Below are 16,316 nucleotides of genomic sequence, written 5' to 3'. Positions count from 1 at the left end.
GGCCGGGAGATGGGACCAAGGAAGGGAGGGCAGAAAAGGCACCGCTTGCCCCTCGGCCTGACACCCCACCCCCTGCCGTTCAGTACATTCGTGGGGTTTCTCATCAGCATCAGGGCAGGTGAACACTGACTGTTCCAGCTCTGCCCAGACACATGGAAAGCTCAGCCCTTAGTCCTATACACATATACACACAACTCAGCCAAGCAACTCTGAACAGCCACACCATCTCGTTTCTGGGAGGTCAACAGGGTTGCTGGCGTCCCCTCTCAATTGCCCAAGGGTGGTTTACAGGAATATGGAGACGGAGAAGGAGGGAGGCATTAGGACAGGCCCCAAACTGAGATCCCCTTCTGCTTATTTCTCTCCGGAGGAGGTGCGGGCCTAAAGGATGCTATAACCACATGCGTTATCTACACAGTTCCTATGTACACGATACCTTTCTCTCTTAATAGAAATTTAAAGTGCCTGGGTTCAAATATGCTCATTCCTTTCCCACAGCCTACAAATTCCTCTTGCTGCTTCCAGAGAGAAGGAGGACGCCCTTGGGAAAGAGGAATGAACGTCTTCACAGTCGTCTTAACTGGGATCCAGCATTTGGACTAAGCCTTCTTCATAAACACGAAGAATTGCTTCACACACAAACTTGTACTGGCTCTGGAAAGGAACAGAAAGCCGTCAAGATGGCCAGCAGCTTCACAAATGCTGCATCAGACCACAGACACAGTTATTCTTTCACCTCACTCATAAACACCCTGAGCTCCAGCTCCGGCCGAGCCAGGCCCTGGGCTACATCAGGGACACGGTGTGGAGAAGACACACCTACCTGTGAGCTCACTACGTGATGAGGGCTGGGCAACCGTGGCACGGAATCACAGCAGAGGGAGGGACTGGCAGTCTCGGGGAGTCAGGGAGGGACACAGGTTGCCGCAGGGTGGCCGTTCCAATGTACACACCAGCGTACGTTGAAATGAAAGGGCGGCCCGTTCAGAGGAGCATAGCCAGGGCTCACGCTTCCGGCCCAGGACAGCTGGCGGTAGCGGGGCTGGTAGGAAGGTGGCACGGGTGGGCTGGGGCCTGGCTGCAGAAGGCCTTGCACTGAGATAAGGAGTCTGGATTTTTTCCTCCAAAGGAAAGCCACCGAAAGCCGCTCTACAGGGTAAGGTTCTTTATATTAACAAACACCTAAGAGACTTATTTTACTGATGTGTCCTGGGTGACAGGAAAGCATTCAGACTGAGCTGCACCAGCTAGGAAAATGTGCCCAGAAGATGCACTTTAAACATTCTTTAACTAGCAATGAGGTCTTCCATACCACAAAACAGGGCAGAGAACCTGATTGTTTTTTTTTCTTAACCAGGTTTCCTGGGTGCACATGAATTTAAAACAGGAGCTCACCATCGTTAGAGAAATCTTATGAGCTTGGTCCATGAGTCCGTGAGGACACAGAGCTGAGGGCAAGTCCCACTCCCTTCTTTGCTAACTTCTCCTCATCCATCGGGGGGTGTGGCCTCGGAGGCCATTCCTCCAGAAAGCCTTGACTTTCCAAAGTCAGCTTTTGATACTCTTCCCGAGCTCTTAGACTCCCTCTGGACTTCTCCCACTGCTGCTGAGATTTATAGTCAACTGATCCAGTTCTACTAGATATAAGCTCAGGTCTCTCCTGCCTGTGCAATTATCTGTTGAATGGATGAATGAATGAATATGGGATAGTCCTTACTTTGCAGATGGGGAAACTGAGGCTTAGAGAGAGGTTAAGGCACTATTCAAAGGTTGCCCAGTATGTGGGGGGGTGTGAATCATGAACTTTCCATGCCACCCCACTGCCCCTGTTGTAGCTCTGGGGGAAGCCACAATACTTCATCTTGTGGACACTTGCAGTGCCAGGTACCCAGGCGTGACGTACGTGGGAGAGAGCCCAGAAGAGGAGAGAGTAGGGCCATGTGAGACATCTGCTGAGCCAAAAGGCTCACCCAGGAACAGGCGGGTGGGGTGAAACCCTCAGGTGACCTTGCTTACTTCTGATGGACAGACACATGATGGGTCAGTGGCTTGACAATGCAGAGTGCAACCGGGGCTGCTCCCTGGCCAAGTGGCTGGCAGGAAACAAACCGTGAGGCAGCAGAAGTGGAGGGTAGCGAGAGGCAGAACTCGGATGGGGTGGGTGTTGGAACTGCTCAGCCCCTGACAAACTCTGTGACCGTGGGCAAGTGACTCGGTCCCTTGGAGCCTTGGTCTCTCAACCTGCAAAGCCCCTCGTGCAGGCCTGGCCATCGTTAGTATTTTTATTACTGGGATTTCTACTCACTGATGTCTGCACCATCATGGCACGCTGGTCTCGCATTTTCCGAACAATATCCAGTGGGTAAACGGGCAGGTTCCTCTCGATCAGGCACATGGATGTCTCCATGGTGACCAACACACCGGTCCGACCTATCCCAGCACTGGGGGGAAAGGAGCAGAGACGGGATTTGCTCAGACAGCATTTCTGCACAGCCCAGCTCAGCTCCTCGCCAGTTCCCACGTCTACTCAGATGGAGCTTTCCTCCTCTGACCTTCAAAGAACACAAAACACACACTCAAGGTGTGCTCTTGAACAGACTGGGGGCTTAAAAACCAATGGGAAGAGACCCACCTTTCCGTGCAAACTCCACCCCCCATCTTATGCGCATCTGCTGTGAGGTCAGTCAGCTGGGAACAGAGGGAAAGATGAGGGAGGGAGTTTGTTCTCCAGTTCTGCGCTGCAATCACAAGTGTGTCCAAATCTTTTGACATTGTGAAGAAAGAAAGCAAACAGAGCTTTGTAAAAAGCATATCTAGTCTTGTGGGATTTAGGTGGGCTTGACACCTGCCAACTTTCTCCAGGCCTTTCCCAAGGAGTATGAGTATTAAAAAAATAAAGCCAACAAGCCACAGTACCTGCAGTGAACTAGGACGGGTTCACCTTCCACTCTCAGGGACCTCACATAGTTTACAAATTCCAGAAAGTCCGAGGAGTCATCGGGAACTCCGTGGTCTGGCCATGCCACGTACTGGAGATGCGTCACGGTGTGCTCCTCTCCGGTCTGCAAAGAGACGGAGCGGCCTCGCTGAGTTACCTGGACGGTGGGCAGGTGGCAGGTGGACAGGAGGACCCTGGCCCCGCTCCAGCCTCCAGCCAGGGAGCTCCCGTCTCCGGACACTCTTCTGCCACTGGGTACCACCCTGCCCTGGCCGCTGCCAACTCCGGCCCACCCGCCTTCCATACGCTCCCACACACCCACTCTCGAGGGTTCCGCTGGGGCCACCTCCTGCCCGATGTCTCCTCCACCACTTCGGCCCACAGTGATCTCTCCCCGTTTGCTCCTATGGTATTAGGGCCACCCACGTTGGCTCTTTTTTTATGGTCAAAATACACATAACAAGAAGTTTACCATGTTAAACGTTATGTACAGTTCTTTCCAGAACCTTTTCATCTTCCCAAACTGAAACGCTGTGCCCGTTAAACACTAACTTCATTCCCCAGCCATGCAGCCCTGGCAACCACCATCCTCCTTTCCGTCTCTGTGAACTGACTACTCCACAGGTACCGCACATAAGAGAAGTCCCACGGTATTTGACCTTTTGGGTCTGGCTTCTTCCACTCAGCATAATGTCTTCGAGGCTCAACCATGCGGTAGCATGTGTCAGAACTTCCTTCTTTGTAAAGGGGGACTAGGATTCCATTGTATGAATACATCACATTCTGTTTATCCATTTATCTGTCAGTGGACACTTGGGCTGTTTCCACCTGTCGGCTATTGTGAAATATGCTGCTGTGGACACGGGTGCTGGCTCTTTTCCAGGCCGTCTGTACATCTACTGAAATGCCCACCAGGTGAAAACACAGACTGACCTAGAAGTTGAGCGCTTCCCCGGGCCCAAGGTGGATGCTGATTCAGCACCTGCCTCTAACCCGTGCCCTCCCCTGGACCACTCGCCGCCCGTGCAATGCTCACCTCGGTGTTCGTGACCAGCATTTCCCGGAACACGTAAGCGATGGTGCAGTCCTCTGACTGACAGCGGATGTGAAAGCTGCCGTGTTCCATGACCTCGGGAGGATAGGGCCAGTACTGGTGGCATTTGGTCTGCAAGGGAACCAGCGGGTAGGGGTTAGGCTCGGCTGTGCGGTGGTCCTCGTTGCGGTTAACTGGGCAGACGGGTTGGATGTTTGGCCAGAGCCCTCTCACTCGCACCAGGTACTCTGAGAGCTGCTGGGAGAAGAGAGACGCAGGCGAGGCCACTCTGTGCTGTGTCTGTTTTCTGAGGGGTGGGCGGGGGGACCTCCCTTCCTCCTCTGGGGAGCTGGGGAGGGGTGGGGAGGTCAACCCGCCAGGGGCCTGGCCACAGCTCCCACTCCAGCTGGAGCTGGAATTTGAGCACACAGACTTTTCTTCTTCATCACCAGGGTCCAACTGCTGGAGAAACAGGAGAGCCTCCGACATGGGGCCTCAACTTAGGAGCGACCTCTACCCGATCCCCCCGTCTCTTGGCCCCTTCTCTGCTCTCAACACCCCTTTCTACCTCATCCCTCCTTCAGCGTCCACTCCTCACGCCCTTGAGGTGGAACTCCTCAAGGCACAGCCGCTAAGAGCACACATCTGGGAGCCAGATCGACGTGTGCTACGATCATTTTCTCCTCCACGGTGAGCCCTATGACCTTGAACCTGCTACTACTTAACCTCTCTGATTTTCACATTCTTCACCTGAAAGACAGGCCAGCACCTGCTTCCCAGATGGTGACAGAGGCTGGAGAGAATGGTGTGCAGTGCCAGGCTCACTGCGGGGGGGAGAGGTCAGCGGTGACGGTGGCCGTTATCACCACTGCTGCCGCAGGCCCCACCAGTGCTTTCGTATACGACTCCTACGGAGCTGACACGCGCCGGACAGCAGAGGAGGAAACCCGGGCTCAGCGGGATTAAGTGGGCTGCCCCAGGTCCAGGGCTGCTGTGGCTCCCCACGGCCCCTCCCGTTTTCTCTTCCCCCTTCCAAATCCTGAAACTTGTTCCCTAGCAGTCTCACTCCTGCCTCTGGCCTCGAAGCAAAGCTCAGGGCCAAGCTGCCTATCCCACCATAGATCCATCAAGTCAAATTCTGACTCATTCAAAAAAAATTTTCTCTCCAAGCCTACAGCTGCATCAACTTGGGTAAAAATTACATTTACTTACAGCTGAGAAGGGGGTATAAACCAACAGACGCACGTAATTTAAAAGAGCTTTTCTATTCTTATTTTCAAACCTCACAGTGAATATGTGAAATTAAAGCATGCTGCTGAAAAGGCGGCATTAAGAGTTTACCTGTAAACCTTAAACCTGGGTATTTTGGTTAGTGGCCACTTCCCAGCTTCTCCAAGACACGAAGGACTGCTGTCCATAGAACCCGAGGCAGAGCCAACATCCAGCAGGCCTGCATCTGCTTCCTTATCTGTGGGGGTGTAGCTGTCTGCTGCAGGTTCCCAAGGGTCCTGCCCACAGGACAGCTGATGGCAAGCTTCGCTCTGAAGCGACGAGCCCGTGCAGGGCTGAGCCACAAACACCTCTATTTCCAGAGACTCCCAGTGAATCTGACCAGAACTGGACTCCCTTTACTCCTTGATCAAATTTAGATTTTAGGTCTACTTGGATCTCTAAGCACTGGGGGTGTAGCGGAAAGAACAAGAAGTTTGTGCACATCCTGAGTTTCCTTCCTGGTTGATAAGTTCCACTAACTTGCAATCCTGGGCAAGGTACTTCACTTCTCTGAACCTCAGTTTTGGCCATCCTGTGCGGCTGGCAGGATCTTAGTTCCCTGACCAGGGATCGAACCCAGGCCCCCTGCAGTGGAAGCGGGGTGTCCTAACCACTGGACTGCCAGGGGATTCCCTAATGCCTACTATCTTTTGATCAGTATATGCTAAGCACTAAATGGTGCTTTTTATGGACATTATTTTATCTGGGTCTCCAAACAATCTTATGAGGTAGATACCGTCATTGTCTCTGTTTTGCATAAGAGTAAACTGAGGCTCAGAGAGTGAATCTACTTGTGTCAGATCCTACATATAGGAAATGGAGCATATAGAGATGTAAAAAATAATTTTTCCCCCAAAAGAAACATCCTTGATGGGAGGGGAAGGAGAAGACCCTTTCAATGGAAAGACTATATACCTCTATACCTCTGTTTCCTCTTGGAGGAAACCCATGGACCTGAAGGGAGAACACAATGGAAAACGTTTTAGGTTGTAATGAAAAGAGGGAGAAGTGAAAGCTATTCTGTGGCAGGAGAGCCTCACTGCCCACTGGCCTCTGGGCAAGGCTCCCAGCACCTACAGACGTGAGTGCAGCACAGAGCGGCGACGGGGACCCTGCCAGCTATACGCCTGTGGGGAGGCTCACTCCGCAAAATGCAGAATCTGGGAGAAAGCAAACGGAACATGCCGAGAACTTCATCTCTCAGAGGAAGTAGGGGACAGAGCTGCTGGCCTGGAGTGACTGACTCCTAATCAGGAGGAACTCAGCAGGGTGGCGAGGACCAGATAAGGGACCTCAGGATAAAGGGCTCAGGTCACCGGAGCGTTTGTAACAGGAGAGGGAGGAAACGCGTAGCCTGGATTTGAGAACAGGTTTCCAACCATTGATAAACAACAGAGGTAAGTTCCCAGGGCCAGAGATTACGAAGGAAATGCTCTGACTCGTGGGAGATGGGAATCTCTAACCTGATAGAACCAGCCGGAAGGGGTTCCATTAGGAAGAAAGGGCTGGGAAACAAACCAACCAACCCACCAGGTTACATGGAGACCTTGGAGGAGCTCAGGTTCAGAGCAGACTCCAATCAGGACAAAACAGGAGGGGCAGGACCTGCAAGGGCAGCCGGTGGAAGTGAGGCCTCCTGGATGGAAGAAAGGGCCTTTTCTCCTGAGCTGGAACACGCAGAATGAGGGGAAGAAGGGGCTGCCATCGGGGCAGATGTCTGTCACTAACCACGACTGCTGGCGCTCTTTTCTCCAAGGAGAACAATGACCTCGCAGCTGGGAAGGGCCGAGCCAAGTTTGAAGGGGAAGGAGCAGCCCAACACAGGTGAGGAGAGCTCCTGGCTGCCCCATGGGTTCAGGTGTTGGCTCGTAGAAGTTGCAGCACCACTGAAAGACCTTATGAGCTCAGAGAGTAGCACCTCCATGGACAGTTTCTGAGAAAACCTGGAGTATCCAGGTCCTCCAAAGTCACAGAACAGGCAGGCAAACATGGCACAGTTTCATATGGGGAGATTGTGAAGACAACAAGGCCGATGTCTTGTCATCTATAACATACCACAATGGCCCAGATCAAGGCCTGCAAAGTGTGGGATTTGGCAGGAGGCTAGGAGGAGATGGGGTCTGTATTAAATGGCATAGAACCACACAGTGGGAAAGTGGTTTTTTCCATGTATGCCGTAGAGAGTTTCTCAGCTGGGGTCTAGGATAGCTTTAACGTTATCTCCCTAGTACTTTAACTCTCTTTTTAGGAGACAGCACATGAGCGTGTGGGCAAGCACGCCTTGGGTTCACAGACTGGAAGGCAAGAATATTTATTTAGACTTTAAAAACACTGTCTTGTGGTTTTTGCATTTTTACACATACCTTCTTTTTTTTTTTTTTTTTTTTTTTTTTTGGTGGTACGCGGGCCTCTCACTGTTGTGGCCTCTCCCGTTGCGGAGCACGGGATCCGGACGCGCAGGCTCAGCGGTCAAGGCTCACGGGCCCAGCCGCTCCGCGGCACGTGGGATCTTCCCGGACCGGGGCACGAACCCGTGTCCCCTGCATCAGCAGGCGGACTCTCAACCACTGCGCCACCAGGGAAGCCCTAGAAGGAGCTTTCTACTGCTTCTTGAGGGCCTTTACATTTTTAAATGGTGACTTATGTGAAGAGAAGAGATTCTGATCGAGACTGTGAGTGACAAGAAGCTAAGAGTGAGAGCCAACACAGAGAATGACAGATGGAAAGCCCAAGGAGCCCAAGGGCACGCAGAAGGCCAGCTCTGATGGCTCATCCTCCCAGGGATGATAATCATGGCCACACAGACACACAATAGCTAATGTTTGCTGGACACCGGCGACAGGCAGCTCTCTAAGCTTTTCATATATATTGTCTCAGTCTTCACAAACCCTCCAAGGCGGCACTACTATCTGCAGTTTATATTCAGGGAAGCTGAGGGTCAGAGAGGTTAAATAACTTGCTCAAGAAGAACGTGCTCTGAACCCAGATCGTCTGGCTCTAGAGCCCCACCAGCATGCTGCATGTAGGTTTCAGGAGTCAAATGCTTGAGTACAAAATGGGAAAACTGGCTAACAGCACCACTGAGACAAAGACCAGACAATTTTTGCTGACCACCACCTTAATGGAAGTCGAGGATTATTTTCACATATCTGAAAGGGCATTGCATAGAAGAGAAGGGTAACTTATTACTGAGTCTTCCAGGTAAGAGAAGCAGGTGGGGTGGTGGTTCAAAGTGATGTGGATTTCAGCATGTCGTAAAGAGGGATTTTTAAAAAAAGAGGCCCGCGTACCGCAAAAAAAAAAAAAAAAAAAAAAAAAATCAGAGCCGATGTGACGAAGTGAGAGAGTGGCATGGACATATATACACTTCCAAATGTAAATAGATAGCTAGTGGGAAGTAGCCGCATAGCACAGGGAGATCAGCTCGGTGCTAGCTAGTGGGAAGCAGCCACATAGCACAGGGAGATCAGCTCAGTGCTTTGTGACCACATAGAGGGGTGGGATAGGAGGGTGGGAGGGAGGGAGATGCAAGAGGGAAGAGATATGGGAACATATGTATATGTATAACTGATTCACTTTGTTGTAAAGCAGAAACTAACACACCATCGTAAAGCAATTATACTCCAATAAAGATGTTAAAAAAAATAATAAAAAAATAAAGATGGAGGAACCAGCAAAGAAAACCAAATAAACTAAGCAAATAAATAAAATTAAATTTTTGTAATTAAAAAAAAAAAATCAGAGCCGAATACTCATGGATGGACCCTGGAAGTGTTTCAGCCAAGGAGGGGAGCCGTCTGCCTGGGACAACCTGTGTGAAAGCCCTGTGCAATCCACAGATCTCTCTAGAAATAGTAGGAATACTTATTTTGCTGTTTTGGGTGAGAGGGTAGCCTGATCTCCTCAAACATACTACCCATTCCAATCCTGTATTCTGACTTTCAGCATAGCTCAATTTGGCATTCTGAGCTACATACCAAAGAGAGGCCTGGGAGGAAGTGGCACAGAGATCATTCAAAATAGGTGGTTTAAAATTAATTTATATTTGATTTTGGAATGTGTTTCTGGATAAACGTTTCATAATGAAGATACCCAGATGCAGGCAGAAGTTAGAGAACTCATGCTACACAGTATCCCTTGCACAATGACTTCTATTATATAATCAGCGATCTGTTCCTATGGAAAATGCACGTCAGGCTGAGCACAGCAGGGTGCCCATCACTCTCCTAATTAAGCCCTTCTTACCTCTTTTTTGCATTAGGTTTTGCTGCAACACAAGCAGAGGTTGACAGAGGTAATATCTTCTACTTTTTATGGCCACTGTGAACCTGGCACTCATACTGCTCTTCTCAGGACCAGCACTTGTCCTGGGAGGGTAAGGCCACAGCTAAAACAGGGGTTCTGGGACAGGTAAGGCAAGGTGAAGAGCCTTCCTGCTTGTTATAATGGATCGGAGGCAGGAATGGGAGGGGCTGTCTGATCACTCCTTAGCTTGGAAAGGCCAGGGAGTGGGTAGGAAAAGTGCTGAGCTTCCAGTCACTGGAGGTGTCCATCAGTAGCTTGGGCTTCCCTGGTGGCGCAGTGGTTGAGAGTCCGCCTGCCGATGCAGGGGTCACGGGTTCGTGCCCCGGTCCGGGAAGATCCCACGTGCCGCTGAGCGGCTGGGCCCGTGAGCCATGGCCGCTGAGCCTGCGCGTCCGGAGCCTGTGCTCCGCAACGGGAGAGGCCACGACAGTGAGAGGCCCGCGTACCGAAAAAAAAAAAAAAAAATTCAACTGGTATAAAAGAAAACCTCCACAGGCCAGCATGAGGAGCTTGGCATGAAGGATAACTAAAAAAAAAAATTGAAATGACTACTGTACAGGAGATTTATGGGTCACATAGGGGCTGGACCGGGTGACATTTCATTAAGACCTTTTCCAGCTCTGAAATCCACGTTCTGCAGAGCACAGTGTGACATGCACACTTCTGAATTGGAAATCAAGCCACTTACCCGCCCTCGCTCTGTGAGAGTGGTCAGCATGACGATGAGTGACAACTTCTGATCCCAGACTACCTGCCAAAATTGTGCACAGGTATGTGGCAGGGGTCCCTGAGCGGCAATGTACTTGTTCACAAGGTTAGCAGCAGGGATTTCCATCTGGCAAGAGATTGTTAAGGCATTAGAATCTGTTACTGCCACAAGGTGGACAGGGAACTGGATCTTACATTCTTTTACTTAGTGACTCATCACACCAGAATAACATCTCTATCAATTTTGGGCCAATAAGAATAATCAAAGAAAAAGCTACTCTCAAAAATGCTTCAGGGCTTCCCTGGTGGCGCAGTGGTTGCACGTCCGCCTGCCGATGCAGGGGAACCGGGTTCGCGCCCCGGTCTGGGAGGATCCCACATGCCGCGGAGCGGCTGGGCCCGTGAGCCATGGCCGCTGAGCCTGCGCGTCCGGAGCCTGTGCTCCGCAACGGGAGGGGCCACAGCAGATGGAGGCCCGCATATCACAAAAAAAAAAAAAAAAAAAAAAAAAAAATGCTTCAAAGGGATTTCCCTGGCGGTCCAGTGGTTAAGAATTCACACTTCCACTGCAGGGGGCGCAGGTTCGATCCCCGGTCTGGGAACTAAGATCCCACAAGCTGTGCGGCCAAAAAAAAAAAAAAAAAAAAGCTTCAAAGGTATTTAACAATAATACTAGCATTAGATATTTAAGATAAAACTACATGATAGTCAATAGGCGATAATCAGAAGTGGACCTACGAAATGGAAAAGAGTTTAAATGACCTTCACCGCTGTATCCTAAAGATAATCAGTAGTGGGTAACTGCATTTTCAGCAACACATGCCAATCTTCACGCTCACATCTTTCCCTATGCAGGGTTTTCTATCAAAATATTTATTTCCTTTGAAGCATAAGCATACAGGCTTATCCCACCAACTGCTGTTCCACTTTGCTTTCTGCATGGCTGCCAATGTTTGTGCCATTGAGTTGATCAATCTCCCTCCCAGCCCCAGCTTTACTGGGGTATAACTGACAAATAAAAATTGTATATATTTAAGGTGTACAACATGATGGTTTGATATATGTATACACTGTGAAATGATTCCTAGAGTCAAGTTCATGAACACATCACCTCACATAGTTACCATCTGAGTTGATTAATGCTAGAAGTCAAAATGCTTTCAACTGTCCTCAGTGCCCCTCTCCCACCCTGCTCTCCTTTTACTTCTAAACTAAGTCTTTTCTAGGAAAGAACACTCAGAACTGGCTGAGCTTTGGAGTGGCACTGTGATTCACTCATTCTTAGATGGGAAAGGTAAATGGAGGTGCCTAACTCATGGTTTGGTTGGTGCTTAGGTTAAAGGCTTCCTCAGCCCTGGTCTCAGCCAGTCCCACCCCAGGACTGCATGGTCTTAGCAGCCCCACCATTTCTGATGCTCTGCTTGCAGGACACCAGGAATGTTGAAGTGAGGGTCAATGAATCCCACAGATGCTTTTGAATAAGTGGAATCACTGATCAGACCCAATCTTGCTGGTAGTTCTTGATATCATGCTATATATAACCTGAGAACTTGAAAAGTCATCTGTTCATTTAGATCAGAGGTTGGTAAGCTATGGGCTGAAGGCCAAATTTAACTGCCACTTTGCAAGCCTAAGGTACTTTTTTGTGTTTTCACATGGTTGCATTTTAAACGGCTATATAAGTCCCTAATTAATATCCTCAATTTTGTCTCTTGGCTTGCAGAGACCAAAATATTTATTGTTTGGCCCCCTACAGAAGAAGTGTGCTGACCCCTGGATTAGATAAAGAAACTGAGGTTCAGAGAGGCTAATTTGCCCAAGATGCATTTTCAGAGTGAAATGAATGTTTTCCCCACAACATGTGAAATCTTTTACCTTTTGTTTTTGGGTTATATGCCCAGACGTGGTTTCATTTTTCTTATTTTTAGGCAGGATGTAATGACATGGGGGAAAAACACAGAAAGTTACAAACATACCAATGGCCAAAACAACAGAACACCTAAATGTCTGCAGTTGAGGACAGAAGGCATGTGGATGATGTAGTCAGAGACACAGAATCTGAGTTTTGGTCTCACCTTCCGTTAGCTTTGTGACTTTTCAAATTATTAAATGTCTCTGAACCTTAGCTTCATCCTCTGTAAAATAAGACTATTCTGCCTTCCCTCAATGGCTGCTGTGGTGATGAAATGAGGGAGTGAACGGGAAAGCACTTTGCCAACTGCAAAGCACCTCACACGCCGCTGTCATGCTTGTTGCAGTGATTAACATGCTTTTTCTCATGATCCAGATTTTTAACTTACGTTCACATAACTCGCATTAATATAATCTTCGTTTCTCTGCAATAATACCCGGGTGGTGTCATCTGTGGGGAGAGCAAGACATTTACTGATTATTCCTAGTGTTATTTTTATCGCACCGAGTAAACAAGAGTTCAGTTCCCAGCCCCATCTGCAGCTCTCGCCTCATTAGCATAAACACTATTCCCCAACTGTTCAGAGTTTGAAATGGCTGCAGTAAAGACGGTGGTGTTTACAGACACACTGAAAATCGTTCCAGAATACCAGACAATCTGTTTTAAAAAGGGAAACATTATCTCAGTGTGTGTGTGGCGGCAGGGAGGAGGTATTCACGCCGGATACTCACAAGGCAGTACATCTTTATATCGGTTTTTGTCCAAATTTTGAGGCAGCTTTGCAAATGTGATGGCCAAACCCGGCTTCTTTCTGTAGAGTTGCTATATGACAAATAGAGAAGTAAAAAAACAAAAAAAACATTGCAAAAAACAGCTATGGAGAGAGTGTGAGAACATACTTTATCAGGAAAGTTTACCAGTCAGAGCACCAAAATCTTAACATTTAACAGTGATTTCATATATTAAGAGAAAAGTCTTCCCAATAAGAAATTCTACAATCCCATGAGAAACTGACTCAATTCGTCAATAATTTTTTTTTTAACATGATGATCTTTGAGGAAAAGTCATAAGAAGGGGTGTGAGTCACAGATAATGGATCACAGTAAGTAAAACCTCATCTTTATGACAATTATTTGACAAGAGCTAAAAGCAAGTAGAGAAAAAGAAAGAATTCTGACTAAAAATTAAATGGAAATCATTTACATTAGTCTAAAAACACTTCCCTCCAATTTAATGGAGTGAACCATATTCTTTGCTAAGAACAAGAGCATTTCATTTCATTCATTTCAGAAGTATACTTCCACAGTAAAAACATTTATTCCAATACATAGTAAACTTCATTTAAACATTCATTTAAAGAGGTATTTCCCTATACATGCAATCATTAGTAAATAATTCAGTTAAAACCATCTTTGCATATTTACAAGCACATATTAGACACATCCGTACTGTATCTGATGTGATGTTGACAACAGCTCTGTGAGAGGTATTAATAGTATTCTTATTTTGTAAGTGAGAGGCAGAGACTAAATGCTTTGCTCAAGATTAAAACCAGAAGCTGAACTCAGATCTGACGCCAATGCTTGAGTTTTTTTCTTTGAAGTGACATTTTATTGAGGTATGACTGACATGTAAAAAGTGGTATATAGTTAACGTACAACTCGATGAGTTTGGGGATAAGTATATGCCCATAAAACCATCACCACCATAAAGGCGTAAGATACATCCATCCCCTTTCAAAGTTTCCCCTTGCCCTTCTGAGTTTTCTTTTCTATACAACTGTGTCCCCCACTTCAAACTAGGGTGTGAAACACTATTCACCAGTGGTTTTTAGTTAACTTTATGGGAATTTAAAAACAACTTTTTTTCAGTGTTGTAAGTGATTTTTTTTTTGCAGAAAATTTAAGAAATTCAGACTAATATAAAGAAAAAAGTTACCAGTAATTTCACAACCCTGAGATGACCTTTTTTAAAAAAAAAATTAATTAATTTATTTTGACTGCATTGGGTCTTTGTTGCTGCGGGTAGGCTTTCTCTAGTTGCGGCGAGCGGGGGCTACTCTTTGTTGTAGTGAGTGGGCTCTTATTGCTGTGGCTTCTCTTGTTGCAGAGCATGGGCCCTAGGTGCACGGGCTTCGGTAGTTGCGGCACGCGGGCTCAGTAGTTGTGGCTTGCGGGCTCTAGAGCGCAGGCTCAGCAGTTGTGGCGCATGGGCTTAGTTGCTCCAGGGCATGTCAGATCTTTCAAGACCAGGGCTAAAACCCATGTCCCCTGCATTGGCAGGCGGATTCTTAACCACTGTGCCACCAGGGAAGTCCTGAGATGACCTTCTTCATCTATCTTCTCCAGCTTTTCTTTTCACGCACACATGTATACAAACATATGTAATTATATACGTAAACACATAAAATACACAGATATCACTATCTTTTTAAAAACAACAAATGAGACTGAACACTTATTAGCACTTTCCATATTTTGTTCTATAGAACCCAAGTATTCTGAAAGAAGCTACTAGGTATTGCTTAGAAAAAGTTTCAAGGTCAAGGAAATTTGGGAAATATTACAAGTCACCTTATGTTCTATGAATCTCTAAGACAACAAGTCCTGTAGTGCATAACCTTATTAAATTCTGATTAGCTAAGCATTTCTCAAGCTAATTTGGCCATGGAGGATCTCACGTCTCACAAGACGTGTCCTGGGAAATACCACTATAATTTTGAAGGCTGTTTTCCCCACTTATTATATAGTGTCTAGTTCCCTGTGTCATTTAAATACCCGAAGTATTCTTTATACACATGATTTTTACTGGCTCAATAATCTATAAGGTTTTCATATTTTAACTTTTATTCTACTTCTTGATTAGACTGTTTTCAATTTTTTACTATTATAAACTCCCAGGAACAGAATTACTGCATTAAAGCATATTTTTAAGGACTTTGATACACACACACACACACACACACAAAATGGAGTTGCCCTCCAGGGGTGTATGAGAATGGTTAGTCCACCAAATTGCGGCCAGTATCATCAACTAAAATGTGTCTGCAATTTGAATAGGGAGGTGGAACAATGTCTTTCCCTGTATATTTTTGCAAATTGTATTTCTTGCTTTATAAACCAGCCTCTGTTGGTCTGTTTCTTCTCTTATTAGTTCTTTTATTAAACAAATTGCACAGAAATCACCAGGAGAGAATTAGCATAGACATTTTTGGTAATGATAATTATGTTATGTCTCATACATTTTCCAATGTTCAGAATTTCCAATCTTTCCCTAAGCTCAACTATTAATCAGTTCATAACAATCAAGTAGCCACTAAGCAACTTCATAAAGGTCTGTGAGCTTTAATGAACTCTCTGGGCTCCTTCTTAAAATAAATTCATGATTTATTAGAAGTTTTGGTTTGATTCTGGGAGGAGGAGAATATCTGAGTCAGTCAAATTCCCCTAAATGAAAATTTGGTTCTAACTGACTAACTGCACAGAAGTGAAATCCAATTGAGTGAATATAACCAGTAAAGCTAACCTGGAGGTTAAAAAGTTTTTCTTTTCCAAATAACAAAAGCGTAGGGCCTCCCTGATGCTGCAGTGGTTGAGAATCCGCCTGCCAATGCAGGGGCCACGAGTTCGAGCCCTGGTCTCGGAAGATCACACATGCCGCAGAGCAACTAGGCCCGTGAGCCACAACTACTGAGCCTGTGCTCTAGAGCCCAGGAGCCACAACTACTGAGCCCATGTGCTGCAACTATTGAAGCCCGCACGCCTAGAGCCTGAGCTCCGCAACACGAGAAGCCAGCGCAATGAGAAGCCTGCACACCGCAACGAAGACCCAACGCACCAAAAAAAAAAACCACCAAAAGTGTAAATGTAATCAACTTGAGATGGTCTAGCGGAAGAGCACAGATCTAGCAAAAGGCTTTAATCACAACAAGGATATGAATGTATCTCAGCAGTAATGATCTGTTGATAGGATTGTAAAGTATTAAAAATAAAATACAAAATAAAGTACCATAGCACTGTCTTCAAATTTTTAAATATGCACACCCTGGACTTTATCTGACAGAAATGCACAAAGATACACATCAAAGAAATTTATTGGTGGCAAAATATTTTCTTTAGCAGAAAACTGGAAACAGCCTGAATATTTCC

At 47.0% G+C, this 16,316-nt stretch overlaps 1 protein-coding gene across 9 annotated transcripts in view; it reads right to left on the bottom strand.

Annotated features, from left to right (window-relative positions):
• Positions 1 to 448: 448 nt before the first annotated feature.
• Positions 449 to 16,316, bottom strand: part of PTPN3 (protein tyrosine phosphatase non-receptor type 3) — a 109,237-nt gene continuing 93,369 nt past the window's right edge. For 8 of the 9 annotated variants that reach the window (XM_028493691.2, XM_028493688.2, XM_028493687.2 and 5 more), the window contains 7 exons: positions 12,900 to 12,990; positions 12,557 to 12,618; positions 10,237 to 10,383; positions 3,975 to 4,103; positions 2,917 to 3,062; positions 2,306 to 2,441; positions 449 to 654 (listed from right to left, as the gene is read on the bottom strand). In XM_028493691.2, coding sequence (XP_028349492.1) covers positions 577 to 654; positions 2,306 to 2,441; positions 2,917 to 3,062; positions 3,975 to 4,103; positions 10,237 to 10,383; positions 12,557 to 12,618; positions 12,900 to 12,990 — 789 coding nt within the window. In that variant the 3' untranslated portion in view covers positions 449 to 576. Of the gene's footprint in view, positions 655 to 2,305; positions 2,442 to 2,632; positions 2,689 to 2,916; positions 3,063 to 3,974; positions 4,104 to 10,236; positions 10,384 to 12,556; positions 12,619 to 12,899; positions 12,991 to 16,316 lie in introns of those variants that run through there. The other variant, XR_003681161.2, reaches the window with a different exon arrangement.

Source organism: Physeter macrocephalus, chromosome 9 (genome assembly GCF_002837175.3).
Source record: "Physeter macrocephalus isolate SW-GA chromosome 9, ASM283717v5, whole genome shotgun sequence".
Lineage (NCBI taxonomy): Eukaryota > Metazoa > Chordata > Mammalia > Artiodactyla > Physeteridae > Physeter > Physeter macrocephalus.
This window is presented reverse-complemented; position numbering and strand designations above follow the sequence as displayed.